General features: G+C 44.7%; 1 protein-coding gene across 2 annotated transcripts in view; it reads right to left on the bottom strand.

Moving 5' to 3' along the window:
- The window catches only part of LOC119167063 (WD repeat and HMG-box DNA-binding protein 1-like), a 37,581-nt gene that overhangs the window by 5,723 nt on the left and 17,785 nt on the right, over window positions 1–14,073 (bottom strand). For both annotated transcript variants that reach the window (XM_037418480.2, XM_075867173.1), the window contains exons 12-21: window positions 13,712–13,899; window positions 12,606–12,851; window positions 10,139–10,304; window positions 9,610–9,724; window positions 7,027–7,129; window positions 6,185–6,246; window positions 6,006–6,120; window positions 3,814–3,930; window positions 2,926–3,107; window positions 1,344–1,468 (exon numbers count right to left, since the gene is read on the bottom strand). In XM_037418480.2, coding sequence (XP_037274377.2) covers window positions 1,344–1,468; window positions 2,926–3,107; window positions 3,814–3,930; window positions 6,006–6,120; window positions 6,185–6,246; window positions 7,027–7,129; window positions 9,610–9,724; window positions 10,139–10,304; window positions 12,606–12,851; window positions 13,712–13,899 — 1,419 coding nt within the window. The remainder of the gene's footprint in view (window positions 1–1,343; window positions 1,469–2,925; window positions 3,108–3,813; window positions 3,931–6,005; window positions 6,121–6,184; window positions 6,247–7,026; window positions 7,130–9,609; window positions 9,725–10,138; window positions 10,305–12,605; window positions 12,852–13,711; window positions 13,900–14,073) is intronic.

Genomic DNA, 14,073 nt, shown 5'->3' with positions numbered 1-14,073 from the left:
AAATAACTCTTTTACACTGAATCGTTATTGGGGAGAGCAAGAAGTCAAAGTGCCCCTATCGCCGTGCCTCAGAAATGTAAGGCTCACAAAAGTCGGCCACAACATGACAAAAAATGACGGTGCCGCCGACATCCGTCACTGTACCTCTGACATGCTCCTTTTCACGACGTCAAGCGCTCCTCAGGTGTTTTCAGATTAGTTCGATAGGCAGTCATATGACTTGTGCATACAGATGCACTTCTGTTGCTGGTTATAGGTCAGAAACTGGAACATCTTGGTAAGTTCTGTCAGGGATTTTGTCATTGCTGCTCACTTTAACATAAGGTTTTAGGTAGTGAGAACAATCCTTTCATTTTTAATATGCGCAGTATTCACATTAACCAAGAAAGAGTACATACAGTTCGAGCTGAAACCAGCTAGCAGAACTGTATTTCACAGGTGAACGGCAGGCACAACGCAAATCTGCGGACAAAGCTTACATCTGTTCTTTTTTTTTTCGCGCTGTAACCAAGTATAGTACTGAAGTAGATACACTCTTCCTTTCTCTCGTCTAGCGGGTAGCTTTTCCCACGCTTTTATTCGCTGTTAGAGGCGAAACAGCGTGTCCTGTTCACGTGACCAAAGCCCCACCCCCCCTCTATGTATTTCTTTATACATTACTATGCACTAAAGTGCTTATTTGGGCTGGCTGATATATGTTCGAGGAAATGAGAAGCAACTCGATACACAAGACTATGGTGGATGAACTAATACCGACTTAAACTCTCTTTGCACAGAATAAAGCGTTGCTTGCAAGTCGACACTTAGTCCTTTTCTGTCGTTGTCCTCTGCTTCAAGCAGCTCTAACGCGGCACATCTGTAGGGCATTGTCCTGTACCCTCTACATTGTATGCAGAATCGAACTGATGTGCCACGTTCCATGACACTGCAAGAAAATTACGTAAGAGCTGGCGTTACACAGGCATGCAAATAGGCATTCGCACACGCACAGGGGGGGGGGTCTGCCATAGATATTTGCTCCTCCTAATCAAGAACCTTGCAGATGCCTATGGGCCTGCATTTGTGTTACTTTCGCTCTCTTTCAGAGAATGCCTCTTTCGAAAAGGTTTGCGACTTTTCGCACAAACTTTTGCCAGTTTTCATGCAACGCAGCCATTCCATACTTCGCACACATGATCGTTGAAAGCTGTCTACATTCTGAGTGGACTCCGTGTGTACCCTCCGTTTGCAGTGCCTTAGTGAGGGGCCCTTTAAAACGTACAGAAAAACAGACTGGCCTTGCATTATACTCGCAGAGTTATATTGAAAAAAGCGCAACCTCGGCATTCAGGCGGCCAACTCACCATCTATACTCGCGCAGTCAGCTGGCCGCTTCCAGGATAGATGCAACGGCTTGCGCTTCAGTACCGCATATGATGGTGGGTCAGGCCTACGCTTGCCCATAGGTGGGATGGGCCGGCAGACCTGCCTGGTTTGTGCCAACAATATGTTTCCAAACGTGAACTGTGTTCATTCGTCATATGCTGAGATCTGACCAAGAATCACAGAACTTCTGACCACACTTTTCTATTCTAAGAAAAGCAGTGTGGACGGCATTTTAAAGAACTTACAAGTTATTACCCTAATTTCGGCCACTTCGAAGTTAACGTAACAAACCTTAACAAGTGAAAGAGAGAAAAAAGTGAAGTGCATCACTAAACAGAAAATAAAGATTGCATCACAAAATGAAAATCTCTTTTGCAGACTGATCTCGTCAGTGATCTCCTTTGTACCAGTAAAGCGCAGACAAATTCAACTTATGCGTGTCACAGAAGTAGTTAATAACGCGAGTGCAACACTAAATTTACACGTGGTACATACAGAGAGTCAAGTCAGGTATAGTGATTTCTCAGTTACGAAAGCTGCTGTTAGGAGAATGCATTTGCGTGCCAGTTTTAGACTAATATCACTGTAGAAAAAGTCTTATAGACTGCACAAACACACATGTTAAGCCTCGCTGGTACTGTGGAGTAAATAATTGAAAAATAATTACAGATACTCTCAGGGTTTCACGTCCCGAAACTATGATATGATAATGGGACACACCGTAGTGAAGGGCTCCACAAATTTCAACCACCGGGGGTTTCTTGTGCGCACCTAAGTACGTCGGCCTCTAGCAGTTCGCCTCCATAGACCGAAACGCAGCTGCGGCGACCGATATCGGATCTCGCATCCTTCGGGTCAGCATTCAAGCACCACGACCACTAGACCGTGCAGTGAAGCCTTATAGACTGCAAAACGATAGTTGTTAAGCCTCGTTGGTATTACAGAGTAAATTTTTTGGCGCAGGAACAAGACGAGGACTGGAGAAAACACAAAACAGGTGCACTGACAGCATAAGAGTGCACATGTTCTGTACCTACTAGTCGTCTTGTTACAGCGTTTAAACTCTGTTACTCTGCGAGGACCTCTATCCACGATAGGGACGGCGGCCCATGTGTGCAGTGGCAACAGTTTTTAGAACGTCAATTCACGTAGGGCAGTAGGTGGCACCCTCCCACCCGACAACTTATACGGTACATCCAAATGACAAAGCACTACAAAGTTTTTGCAGCTACCCACGTAAAATTCCGCTGGTCAAAGTCAAACTCTCTGAATATGTTAAGCTCGCTCTTTCGAAGCACAACGCTCAGACTTGGAGTGCTCTAAGGCGTGCTCACTTTGGCCTCAGAGAGTGATTGTCGTTCGATCATGCAACTCCCGCACCTCGTCTGTTTGGAACAGAAGACGGGCTAACATCTTCACTCCTCCAGCCTCCAACTGCTCTGGCGAGCAACTGCATGTTTAGCTCAGACACGCATCCTCTGGCTCACATCAAGAGCGGGATCCACACTGCTGCAATCCAAGTCGCGGTCGTATGTACCAACAGACTGCTCTCCGACTTACCGAGCCACAGGGGCACTTTGCGACGGAGAGTCCTGTTCCAGTAGAAGACGCTCGACGCGCTGTGCCAGCACAAGCCGTCGGCTCTTGGAGGCGTACTCCACTGCTCCCTGGATCAGCTGCTCAGAGTCCATGAGACGTGCCACATCCAGCGCTCGCACCTCTCGCTCTGCCTTGGCTGCCAGCTGCATGCGGTAAGTGAAACGTTCTTGAAGAAAAATTTCAAAGAACACCAGTTTTTGGATGAATAATGGAAAGAATTAATGTTTCGTGGCACTGATATACAGTAGGCTCTCGGTAAACGGAACCTTTAAGGACCGGGAAAGTATGTTCCATTTAACAAAAGTTCCGTTCACTGAGAGGTGAACATGGGTGCAGCATACAAGCCCGAAGCCAAGTATTGCAGAGGCAATGGTTCCGTTTAGGAAGTAGTTCCGTTTAACAGATTTCCGTTTACTTGGAGTCTACTGTAAAAACAGTAATACGACTATTTGTTTCATTCTGTTTATACGACTATTTGTTTCATTCTGTTTCTTCCAAGACATTCTGATGTTTCGTAAGATGCTCTCATTTATAAAAATCCTTTACAGGCATCTTCATCAAGATCTGTTTACTTTAGCAGTTGTTGGCACTTTTTGAGCATGTTCAAATGCTTCTTGAGAGTAGCTTATTATGAAATTTACACGAAGTTTCTAGCGTACTGATGCCTTCTATTATTACCTGCATTACAATGAAGTGGCACGAAAGGCAGCACATATTACACAAAACAAGAACACGGCATAACATTAGTTGAAGCTACAGTACAAAAGCACCGCCAAACAAACGGAGCTGAATTCGCCAAGCTAAAGTGCTTGGCAGATCAGCAAATGCCAATAAGAGTATGGTGCGCACCGCAAACAGCTTGAGCAGGAGCAGCTGCCTCCGATTGCTGACATCAACCAGCTGCTGTCCCTCCTCGCCCACTCTTTTCAGGGCCTCCTCCAGGCACCAGGCACGCCACAGCTCCTCCTGTCGACGAGAAAGCCTAGCTGCAGCAACTTACAGCGGGAATGTCCTCTTCAATCAATGAAACAACAATAATAGGCTTGCGCAATCACTCGTGCATTTTGAATATATGAATGCTTACTGACGTATTCGAGTTCGCTTCGATTCGAATTTAAATTAATGAAAATTTCGAAATATTCAAAATTAACAAATAAACTGCATGTAACCCCTGTAAAGGTGGCTTCGCTGCAGTAGAGGAGTGCAACATCCTGAATACACCTTTCCGGCGGAAATCCACTCTGCCGTGAATCCTTACTTGATGATGATGAGAAACTTAATGTAAACAGGCAAAGAAATTTTCTACGGGTTTCCCCAAAGGAGCTTTGCTCATGGTCGCGGTCCTTAGTTCAGGGCTCCACTGGCTTTCGCTGTCTGCCCTGCTCTCTGGATGAGCCTGATCTGGTCGTTGAGGGCCAACGTCACGGTTCAACGAACACGCTACCCTTGTATGGAATGGATTCTTCTTTTTCTTTTTTTTAATTTGAAGAGCTTGTCATGCCGGCCTATATGCTCTAAGTATAGTAAATTTGAAAGTGTAACATATTTTACACGTTATCACTAGCATTCTACCGAAAGTCATATCCTGCTACTATTCAGAGTTCTTTACAATTCCCTTTAAGCAAGAATAATGACATTTGCACAGGCCTTGTGTCAATTTTTAAAGAAATATCATGCAGGTTACTAAGTACATGACAAATATGCTCATTTTTCTTTGTAACTGACATATACTAATCGATATTGATTAAAAATTATTTCAAACCAAATCATTAGTCACTTCAAACTCGCTTATAACCTTAAAAATTGATTATAAATTATTCAAACCAAATCACTATTCACTTTGAATTCGCTTCAAGCCTTCGAATTCGCACATGCCTAAACAATAATTATAATTGTAAGGGTTTTACATCCCAGAACCATATTCTTGTGAGATCTGAGAATTTTGACCACACAAGGTTCTTTCGAACACACGAGCTTCTAGCATTTCACTTCTATTGAAATGCAGTCGCCGCGGCTGAGGTTTAATCTCATGACTTGTGTGTTGGCAGCCAAGCACCATAACTAGACCACCACAGTGAGTTCAATCAACCAATCACTCAATCAATCAATCTTAGTGTTACGTTGTAGGAGAATTGCTACATACAGTTAAACCTCAATGGAACAAACCTGAATAAAATAAAGTTATCGATATAGCGCTGCATTTAAGTTTTTATGAATCGAAGTCCATAAAGCATGATGTATTTGTGACCTCAATGTAACAAACCTTGTTTATACGGGACTTAATTATAACCACAAAATTAAGTCTCACTGCTACTGCACAGGAATCAAAAGCAACAAATTGAAATTCCTGTTATGGTGCCAACAGTCTTACAGTTGACTTGCACGCATTTTCTCTGAACACATTTTCCAAATTGTTTGCCGTGTGATGGAGAGCAGTCGTCGAATAGGTGGCAACCCCCAGAACATCATCATCATCATAAGCCTGATTATGCCCACTGCCGGGCAAAGGCCCCGCCCATGATCCGTCAATCAACCCGGTCTTGTGCTTTCCGTTGCCACGTTATACCCGCAAACTTTTTAATCTCCTCGGCCCACCTAACTTTCTATCTCCCCTTCGTACGTTTGCCTTCTCTGGGAATCCAGCCAGTTACCCTTAATGACCACCAATTATCCTGCCTACATGTCCGGCCCATGTCTATTTCTTTTTCTTGATTTCATGATATCTTCAACCCCTGTTTGTTCCCCGACCCACTCTGCTCTCTTCTTGTCTGTTAAGGTTACTTCTATCATTTTCTTTTCCAACGCTTGCTGTGTTGTCCTCAATTTAAGTTGAACCCTCTATGTAAGACTCCAGGTTTCTGCCCCATAGGTAAGTACTGGCCAGATGCAGCTGTTATATACCTTCCTCTTGAGGGTTAGTGGCAGATTACCATTCATGATTTGAGAATGCTTGCCGAATGTGATCCACCCCATCCTTATTCTTCTAGTTACAGTGCAGTGCAGTGTAAATGTTGAGGCAATAAAAGGACAGGGGGGTGCACCTCCATTTGCCCCTTCTCGGACTCCGTCCCCAGGTAAGGCAAACTGAAGTCCAACATGACCATGACGGGCCGCGGCAAAGTGGCCGGGTAGCGGGAACCCTTGCACAGCAAGGCCCTGCGAGTAAGGATGCACGCCACTGAGGTGCCCTCCGTGTGCAAGGACATTGCTGAGGACCTACCGAACTTGCTGGCGTGTCTCGCTCACACCGAGCACAAAGTAGTGATCCGACTGATTCTTCACCTGCAAAACCAGACACGATGATGAAAAACTCTATAGATGGAAGAAAACAGAAGTGGTCTCTTTGGTGTACCAGATGTCTTACACAGGCAAGCCTTGTTAACACTCAGACCTCGATATAACGAACCTGGATATAATGAAACATAGGTTATAATAAAATAAGTGATAAATAGTCTTGTAATGAATATAGTGTTAAGAATAAAACTATATAACAAATTTTCGAATATAAAAAACTTATTTTTGTGTAAGATGCAACTTCGTTATAACGATGTTTGAGTATAACAAAGTTGCATCTTACACAAAACAAAGTTTGTTATATCCAAAAATTGGTTATAAAGGTTTATTCCTAACACTAAATCTATTGCAAAACTATTTTTCATTTACTTCGTTATAACCAACATTACGTTACATCCGGGTTAGTTGTATCGAGGTTTGAGATATCTGTAATACATTCAATAGAAACATGCAAACAGTGCAAAAAATCCTTGAACACGAGGTGTGTCCCAAGCTGTTTCCACAAGCAGTCTTGTCTTCTTGCTGCCTTGAATATTACAAGACGACTTGTCAAAACGGCTCCAGTGACAAGCCGCATTCAAGAATTTTTTTATTTTATACAAGCGAACGTAGAATGAACTTTGCTTTGCATCAACACCATGGGGCACAAGTGCGCTTCAGTGGTATCAATTCAACAGCCAACTGCATCCGAGCCTCGGTTAACACAGATGTTGACAGCAGAGGCTTGTACTTCAGTGACGAGCAGACATGACAGCTCGAGGTACGTACATTGTCCCGGGTGTTGCAAATGGGAGTCCAGCCATACGAGGAGCCCAGTATGGAGACGACACCATCGGAGTCCACATACGCAAGTGAGCCTTCGTCGGTGTACCTGCGCAATAATAATCACTTGTGGGGCTTTACGTACCAAAACCATGATGTGAGAGGCATGCCCTAGCAGAAGGTTCTCGAAATGAAGACCGCGCAGTGTTCTTTAACATCCATTAACATCACACAGTACACAGGGCTTTACCGTTTCACTGAATCAAACAAGTGCAATGACATGCGGTTGCACTGATTTTGGGAATTTACAAAATAAACTGAAAACTGCCAGGAGTGGTCGTAACTAGGCTGGTTGATACATTTTTAACCAAGAACAAACAGCACTAGACACAGCGCGCTGAGTGAACAAGAGACAAGGTGCTGAACTAACCGCGCTTATGTGTTCTGGTAAGCATGTACCACACAGACCAGTAACAAGTACTACACAATACATCTAAAAGGCTTTGCCATGCCATTAATGCTTTTGTGAAATGCTTCGTTGCATTACAATAAGCATTTGCCTACAGGATTTCACCAAAAAAAAGCAACTGTGTCATCAATTTCATGAAGTTTTGGTTCTAGTTAAAGCTTTGCGAAGTTAAAGCTTTGTAAATTTCTTTTCTTGCAAACTGCTCTCCTGTAAAACAGAGCCATGTAGGCTGAAATGCGCACAGGCTTTTGAAAGCACCGTTTGCGTTTGCTCACTCTAGGTGTTGGACATTTTAGGTACCACAATGCATATTCTGAGCAAGGTGGAGATGACATTGTCTTGAACCTCGCATTTTTTTTTTTTCAATTGCAATAGCATAACCCCTACATAAAGCAATGCCAAAGCAAGTTTAATGTACTTCATTATGTCTTTCAGTTCTTTGTTCCTCTTAAGCTTTGAGTGTACAGTTCTCGATGAGTGTACAGTTCTCAATGTAAGGCTCCATCGGGCTACCCTTGCCCGCAAAATAATATTCCCTCCCTCATTAAAGTATTGCAAACTGACTTCTTATTTCTTATGAGTAGGATGTTTTATTATTATTATTATTAATATTGAAAGAAGCTTCCTCTCATTAAGCTCTGTCTGAATGGCTGATGGGAATATTGCACAACTAAATGTCTTGAAAATCAATGCAGCTTGCACAAGGCTTGGTCACAGCAGAATTGATGTGCTCTTAACTGGTCTTGGCTTCTTCCCTCTCACCTTCCTCATCACAGCTAGCTGTACCACACTATACATAAATGTGCTTGCTTTGTTTTTCTTTCTGTGTCTGTACACAGAAAGAAAAACAAAGCAAAAACAAAATAAGAAGTCAGTTTGCAATACTTCAATGAGGGAGGGAATATTATTTTGCGGGCAAAGGTAGCCCGATGGAGCCTTACATTGAGAACTGTACACTCATTAAGAACTGTACACTCAAAGCTTAAGAGGAACGGAGAACTGAAAGACATAATGAAGTACATTAAACTTGCTTTGGCTATTTGTCTCTCTCCCTCTACACTCACACCTCATTATAACGAAGTTGCACCTTACACAAAAATAGCTTCGTTACATCTAAAAATTTGCTACAAAGATAAATCCAGAACACTATTTATTGCAAGACAACTCTTCGTTTACTTCATTATAACTGATATTTCGTTATATCCGTGTTTGTTATACCGAGGTTTGAGGGTATTTCTATTTTTCACTGTTTAAATTTTTTTTTCTTTCGTCTCTTTATTTCTTCCTACCTCTTATTCTCTATTTTTCTTTTTCTTTGATTCCCTTTCTTATCTTTCCTTTTCTCTATTTGTCTTTCTTTTCTTTTTTTTTACACTATGCTTTACTCTATACCCTCTTCCTCATCCTCACAACACTCTATTTCTCACTTTCTCTTTACTTCTATGCCAATGCTTTACTTTGTACCCTCCTCCTTCTTGCTCTTCAGCCACAGTTCCCTTTCCCATCCCTTGCTATACCACACCATACAATGCTATGCAATGCAGCATGCCTGGATATCAGACCGGCTAAGACGCCCACCTTCGGATCACAGGTACGCGGGTTCAAGGTGCACGCAGCCAAGAACTTTCCTTTGCCGAAAATTTCTCTCTCTCTGTACTTGTCTCGCCCATCAGAGTTATTGAATACGGCACCGGAGAAGTCTGCACATGTAAGGTGCAAGATCTCGAAACCCCCCATATGTTTATGAGAGACGCCCTAGCGGAGGGCTCCGGAAATCTCGACCGCCTGGTGCCCCTTAACGTGCACCGACATCGCACAGTACCATTTTGCCTCAATCGTAATGCGACTGCTGTGGCTGCAATTTAACCGCAACCTTCTGGTCAGCAGCAGAGCACCGTAGTTGCTGTTCCACCCAGGCAGACAAAACCTGCGCACGTGTTCTGGGAGTGAAGCAGAAAATAAATTAAAAAAAGAGGGCGAAGAGAGAGCGCGCCAGTTCATGATCACGATAATTTCCCACCGACGACATGCGGCAAAGCAAACTCGATCTTATCAGCTCTACTATAAAAACTATCAGCCGTGTTGCGAGGATCTCGGGCACCGAAATTGTGTACACCCACCCTGCCCAAGCAAGCCGCTGCCTCTCAGCCAAGGGCACTGGGACGGGAGGTCCAAGGACGCCAGCCCCCACGTTGTACTGAACCACGGCCAGTGCCTGCCGCTCGGCTGTGACACCTGCACAGCGTTATTGATACGAATGTCCGTCACCGCACATCAATTAAGATCGCGCGACTGCACCCATTGCACATTCCCAACAAGGGGATGTAGACCATACAATTTCACAAAAACTGACACAGACTGAGACAAAAAAGTCCATGGATTTCGATGGGCTCTGACAACTATATATATAATCAAGAAAATATTTGCACATTTTCATGCACATCTGGGTACAGATAGATTTATTTGTTGTTGACAATCAGAAATTCACATGCCAAGCGCGTAAAAATTAAAATGGTTTCGTACAATGTTAAGCAGGTGAAATGAAACCAGGCCAGTTATCTAAATAAAAAACACTTAGTATTGATCTCGGCATTTTTTTTTCAACGAATGCAGTCAAATATGTGGTCATGTGACATCAACGAAACTTACCTGCTCCTTGGTGGTAGATCAGGGCGAGGGAGCGACCGCTCGCAACGAGCGCAACCACCGGTCCCGGTGCACGCCACACAGCTTTCTGCAAGCCGCCAAACGTCCACGTACGCACCATCCCGGAGCTACAGCACGCGGCCAGCCAGTCGCCGCCCACTGCCACTGCCTGCACAATGTGCGGCTTTACTCAGAGCTGGGGCCGCTCACGATCATTCTCGTTCACGGCGCACAACAATACTTTGTGAATTTTGATAAACAGCTGAAGAGCTGAAAATTCGATACAACAAAACCCAATTTTACAAATTTCCCGGTCTCATTAACACATTTTCATTCCCTCGCAGGCTTCCATAGGGATCAAAGTTATTATCAGCTTGAATCGACAAAGCTATCATGGCATAAAACCCGCTTTAAAGTTTCATCGAAAATAAATGAGTCAACAAATGCAGTGATTCCTTTCTAATTTTGACACAGGTGGGGGGCTTCCTTCAGGCATGAGCTACAACTTTATTGCATTACAACATCTAGCAACCCAAGTCACAACCCTGGCTTTATTTTGGAAAGGCTGCACCCTACACCCGGGCACAGAGCAATGGACTTAGCAGTCAACTGCGCTTTTATGTACCAAATGACGCTAATGGGAGGTGGTGGTTTTTTGTTCCTGTAAATGCCCCCAAAAGAACATGTTGGCTACTTTCGTTATCTGTTGGTATACGCAACAAATAACACTGATAGTCTCCTCGCAAATTCACGTGCTCTGCCCGCTCACACACTCACTGCATTCGTCCTCTCTGTCTTTGCATATTGGCACACTGTCTTGACTTCACGTAACCATCTACATAGTTTGCATCAACTGGACGGGGGAGGCTTCATGTTCTACCGACGTGGGAGGCTCTACGCCTGGGCTGACCTTGCATACATTTCACACGCTGTGGGGGAGCACATGCGCCTAGCCTCCCTTTCCCTTTTACGGCAGCACGACAGCCTGGTTGCGGGGACATGACTGTCCCTTCGAGAGTCAATGAGAGTCAAGGAGATGGAACACCCCTGCATCCAGCACTCGCGATTCCCCTTTTCTCGGCGCGCGGAACGGGTTTCCCCTCTCTCAGCGAGAAAAGGTATTATTCATGTTGTGGGGGTGTCAGCTTGGCGTGGCGCTCGCCATTTCAAGACCCCACAACGTCAGGGAGAGGAAAACCGGGTCAGTGAACAAAACTAGCGTGCAGACGGCCGCACGCTCTCTCTGACACCGGCTAAGAACGAAGGAGGTCGAACCTGCAACCCCCTGTGAGCCGAGGGCGTCAACGACCAAGGTGTAAGCGTCTACTCTTGTTTCTGTACTATCTCCTCGTGACATTTGCGCGCTATTGCTAACGTATAACAATAAAGTGTTGTTTTGTTGACCTAGCCTGTTGCCTTATTCGCCTGAACCCTTGTAGCTGCAATGAGGCAAGCTACGGATAGGGGACATCATTGATGCATGGTGCGACTGTGTGCAGCTGGAACATTAGCTAGGCTTCTGCTTCAGCCGTACATATGATGAACCCCCTACAACGCTTAAACGAGTGTTAGTGACAAGTGAAATGCTGCGGTAGCTTTCGAGTCCCACGATGTTACAATTTCAGATTTCAAAGAGCTAGAAGTTTCTTTTCTCGATGCTATGAACTTCCCGATTTAACAATACCATTTGAGCACGGTAATCACATTGTTACACCATATTTCAACTGTTATGCATGAAAGAGTAGTCGATATGTAGGGTTTAGCATCCCAAGCATCAAAGAGTGGCCCACTTTATGGAAAGTGCAGGAGATGTGACTTTTCCCCTCACTCATACCCGACAGTGGCACTGCAACCTTGCACTGTTTAAAGGAGCACTGTCACAAAATTTCAAAGGCAAGATAACGAGCGAGATAGATTTATGCGGAAATATACACAACATCTACGAGATATCGAGGGCAAATATAGCCTAAAACATACTTAAAATCAATTTTAAAGAGCACGCCGCGCGACTGAACGAAATGCGGAGCCCCTTGCGACACCGACGTCAATGCAGGGGCAATCTAAACAAACCTACGCCACGAGTTTGTGTGGGCTGGTTGCTGGCACGCACACTGCACTTGCGCTACTTGCGAATTCCTCTTCCGTGCCGGGGGCTTCACCTGTGCTGGCTGTCAGTGCACCGCAGCGCACGGTCTCACGCGCGGCACCAACATTACAGTTTTGAAAGGTCACCTTGCCCCCGGAACTGCTCCTGCCAAGATCGGTGATTTTTGAAACCTAAACTGAGACTGCGCACTATAAAGACGTCAAATAACCGTCATGCACTCGCGCAAACAAGGTTTTCAGCTGTGATAAGTGGGTCATAAGCTACCTACTGCAACAAGAAAAAAAAAAGTGGAAAATTGTGTCAGAGCTCCTTTAGGCAAGCAACACACATACACAACCGGCTGTTCCTGATTGTGCGACTCACCTGGATGCCATCAGAGAGCGTTTCGACAGCCCATTCCTTGTTGCTGTCCCATGATGTCAGGTGAAAGCACTCCAGCTGCTGGGGACCAGCCAGCACGAGGGCCTGGTCGCTGAGTGCTGCCATGGTGTGGCCCAGGGGGTTGCCGCGGTGTAGGGTGTGGTGCACTGAGGTGTCGTGGAACTCCACGTCGATGCTGCTCTCCTCGGCGGTGTTGTGTGCCCAGACCATGCCCACGGAGTTCCACACCTGGAAACCACACAACCTCATCATCAAGACTGACAAACAGTCACAAGCACATTGGTGGTGGTAATGGTGTTACACCTGGAGTTACCACGAACACAAAAGTAACCCTGTTCCAGCTACTGTTGCACATTTCTCCAAGGTACCAGTATTACAGTTCTGGTTTGAAGATGAGAGAGAGACAGCACTACATTCCGCTTTGCATTGTTTGTTCTGCTGTCTTTTGCTTTCTAAATGTACTATTTTTCAACCAAAAAACTGAACAAACACGTAAATGTGTCAGTAAGGCTTGTGATACAAACAAGACAGAAGTTCAGGGGGAAGATAAAAAATTTAGCAATGAAAAAATTGTCAAACAAGGAATGTCACTAGAGATTGTGGCTCGACAACAATACCTGTCTTCAACCAAGGCAGTAACAGCATTCGTTAACAACATATTTTGTGTGCATTTTACTCCTTTCACACCTTTTTAGGAGGCAAAGAGGAAATTGGGAGAAAAAAATTTCCAAACCGTGAAAATCGTCAAACAGCGAAGCTGCAAGCATGTGAGTGATAGTATAGAGCGTCACCATTTTCATTTTATTTATTTATTTAATCACTTCCCACTCAAGTCACGTGACCTGCGTGATGACTACCTAATACTACTAATACTACTATTACTATTACGATGATAATGACTGCACAGGACAGACTAAAGCAGCTACGTTGTAAATAAAAGCCGTGGGGTCAAGAGACAAGTTCAGGGCGATTGGTTTACAATTACACATTGCATCCAATGCAGATATCGGCACCCAGTAACCTGATATTCCTCAAATACCTTTGAGTACACCGAAATACTTGGCACACGGACTCAAGGTGAGCCGTACCATGAAACGGTGTTGGAGGTGGACAGGTGTGGAGCTCGGCTGGAAGGCATCCTGCACCAGCCGTGGTCGGTACTCTGGCTGTACAGGCGTAGCTGCCCTTGCACTAGGCAACGCAGGTGCGTCTTCCCCCTCGGCGTCCGAGTCTCCAAAGATGAGTGGCTCGTAGGTCGCTTTGATCTGACCCAGGTCTAGAGTCCCAGAAGTACAGAGCTTATCAGAAAAGATTGCTTGATAATCACACGAAAATATTTTCTGCACTGCTCCCCAGTGAAAGCTGCATAGTCTGACAGGTCCCACTAGCGAACATTACAGCAACACATCATACTCCTACTTGGAGCATATGCTTTGAACACCCCTTTTCA

Source organism: Rhipicephalus microplus, chromosome 6 (genome assembly GCF_043290135.1).
Source record: "Rhipicephalus microplus isolate Deutch F79 chromosome 6, USDA_Rmic, whole genome shotgun sequence".
Classification (NCBI taxonomy): Eukaryota; Metazoa; Arthropoda; class Arachnida; order Ixodida; family Ixodidae; genus Rhipicephalus; species Rhipicephalus microplus.
This window is presented reverse-complemented; position numbering and strand designations above follow the sequence as displayed.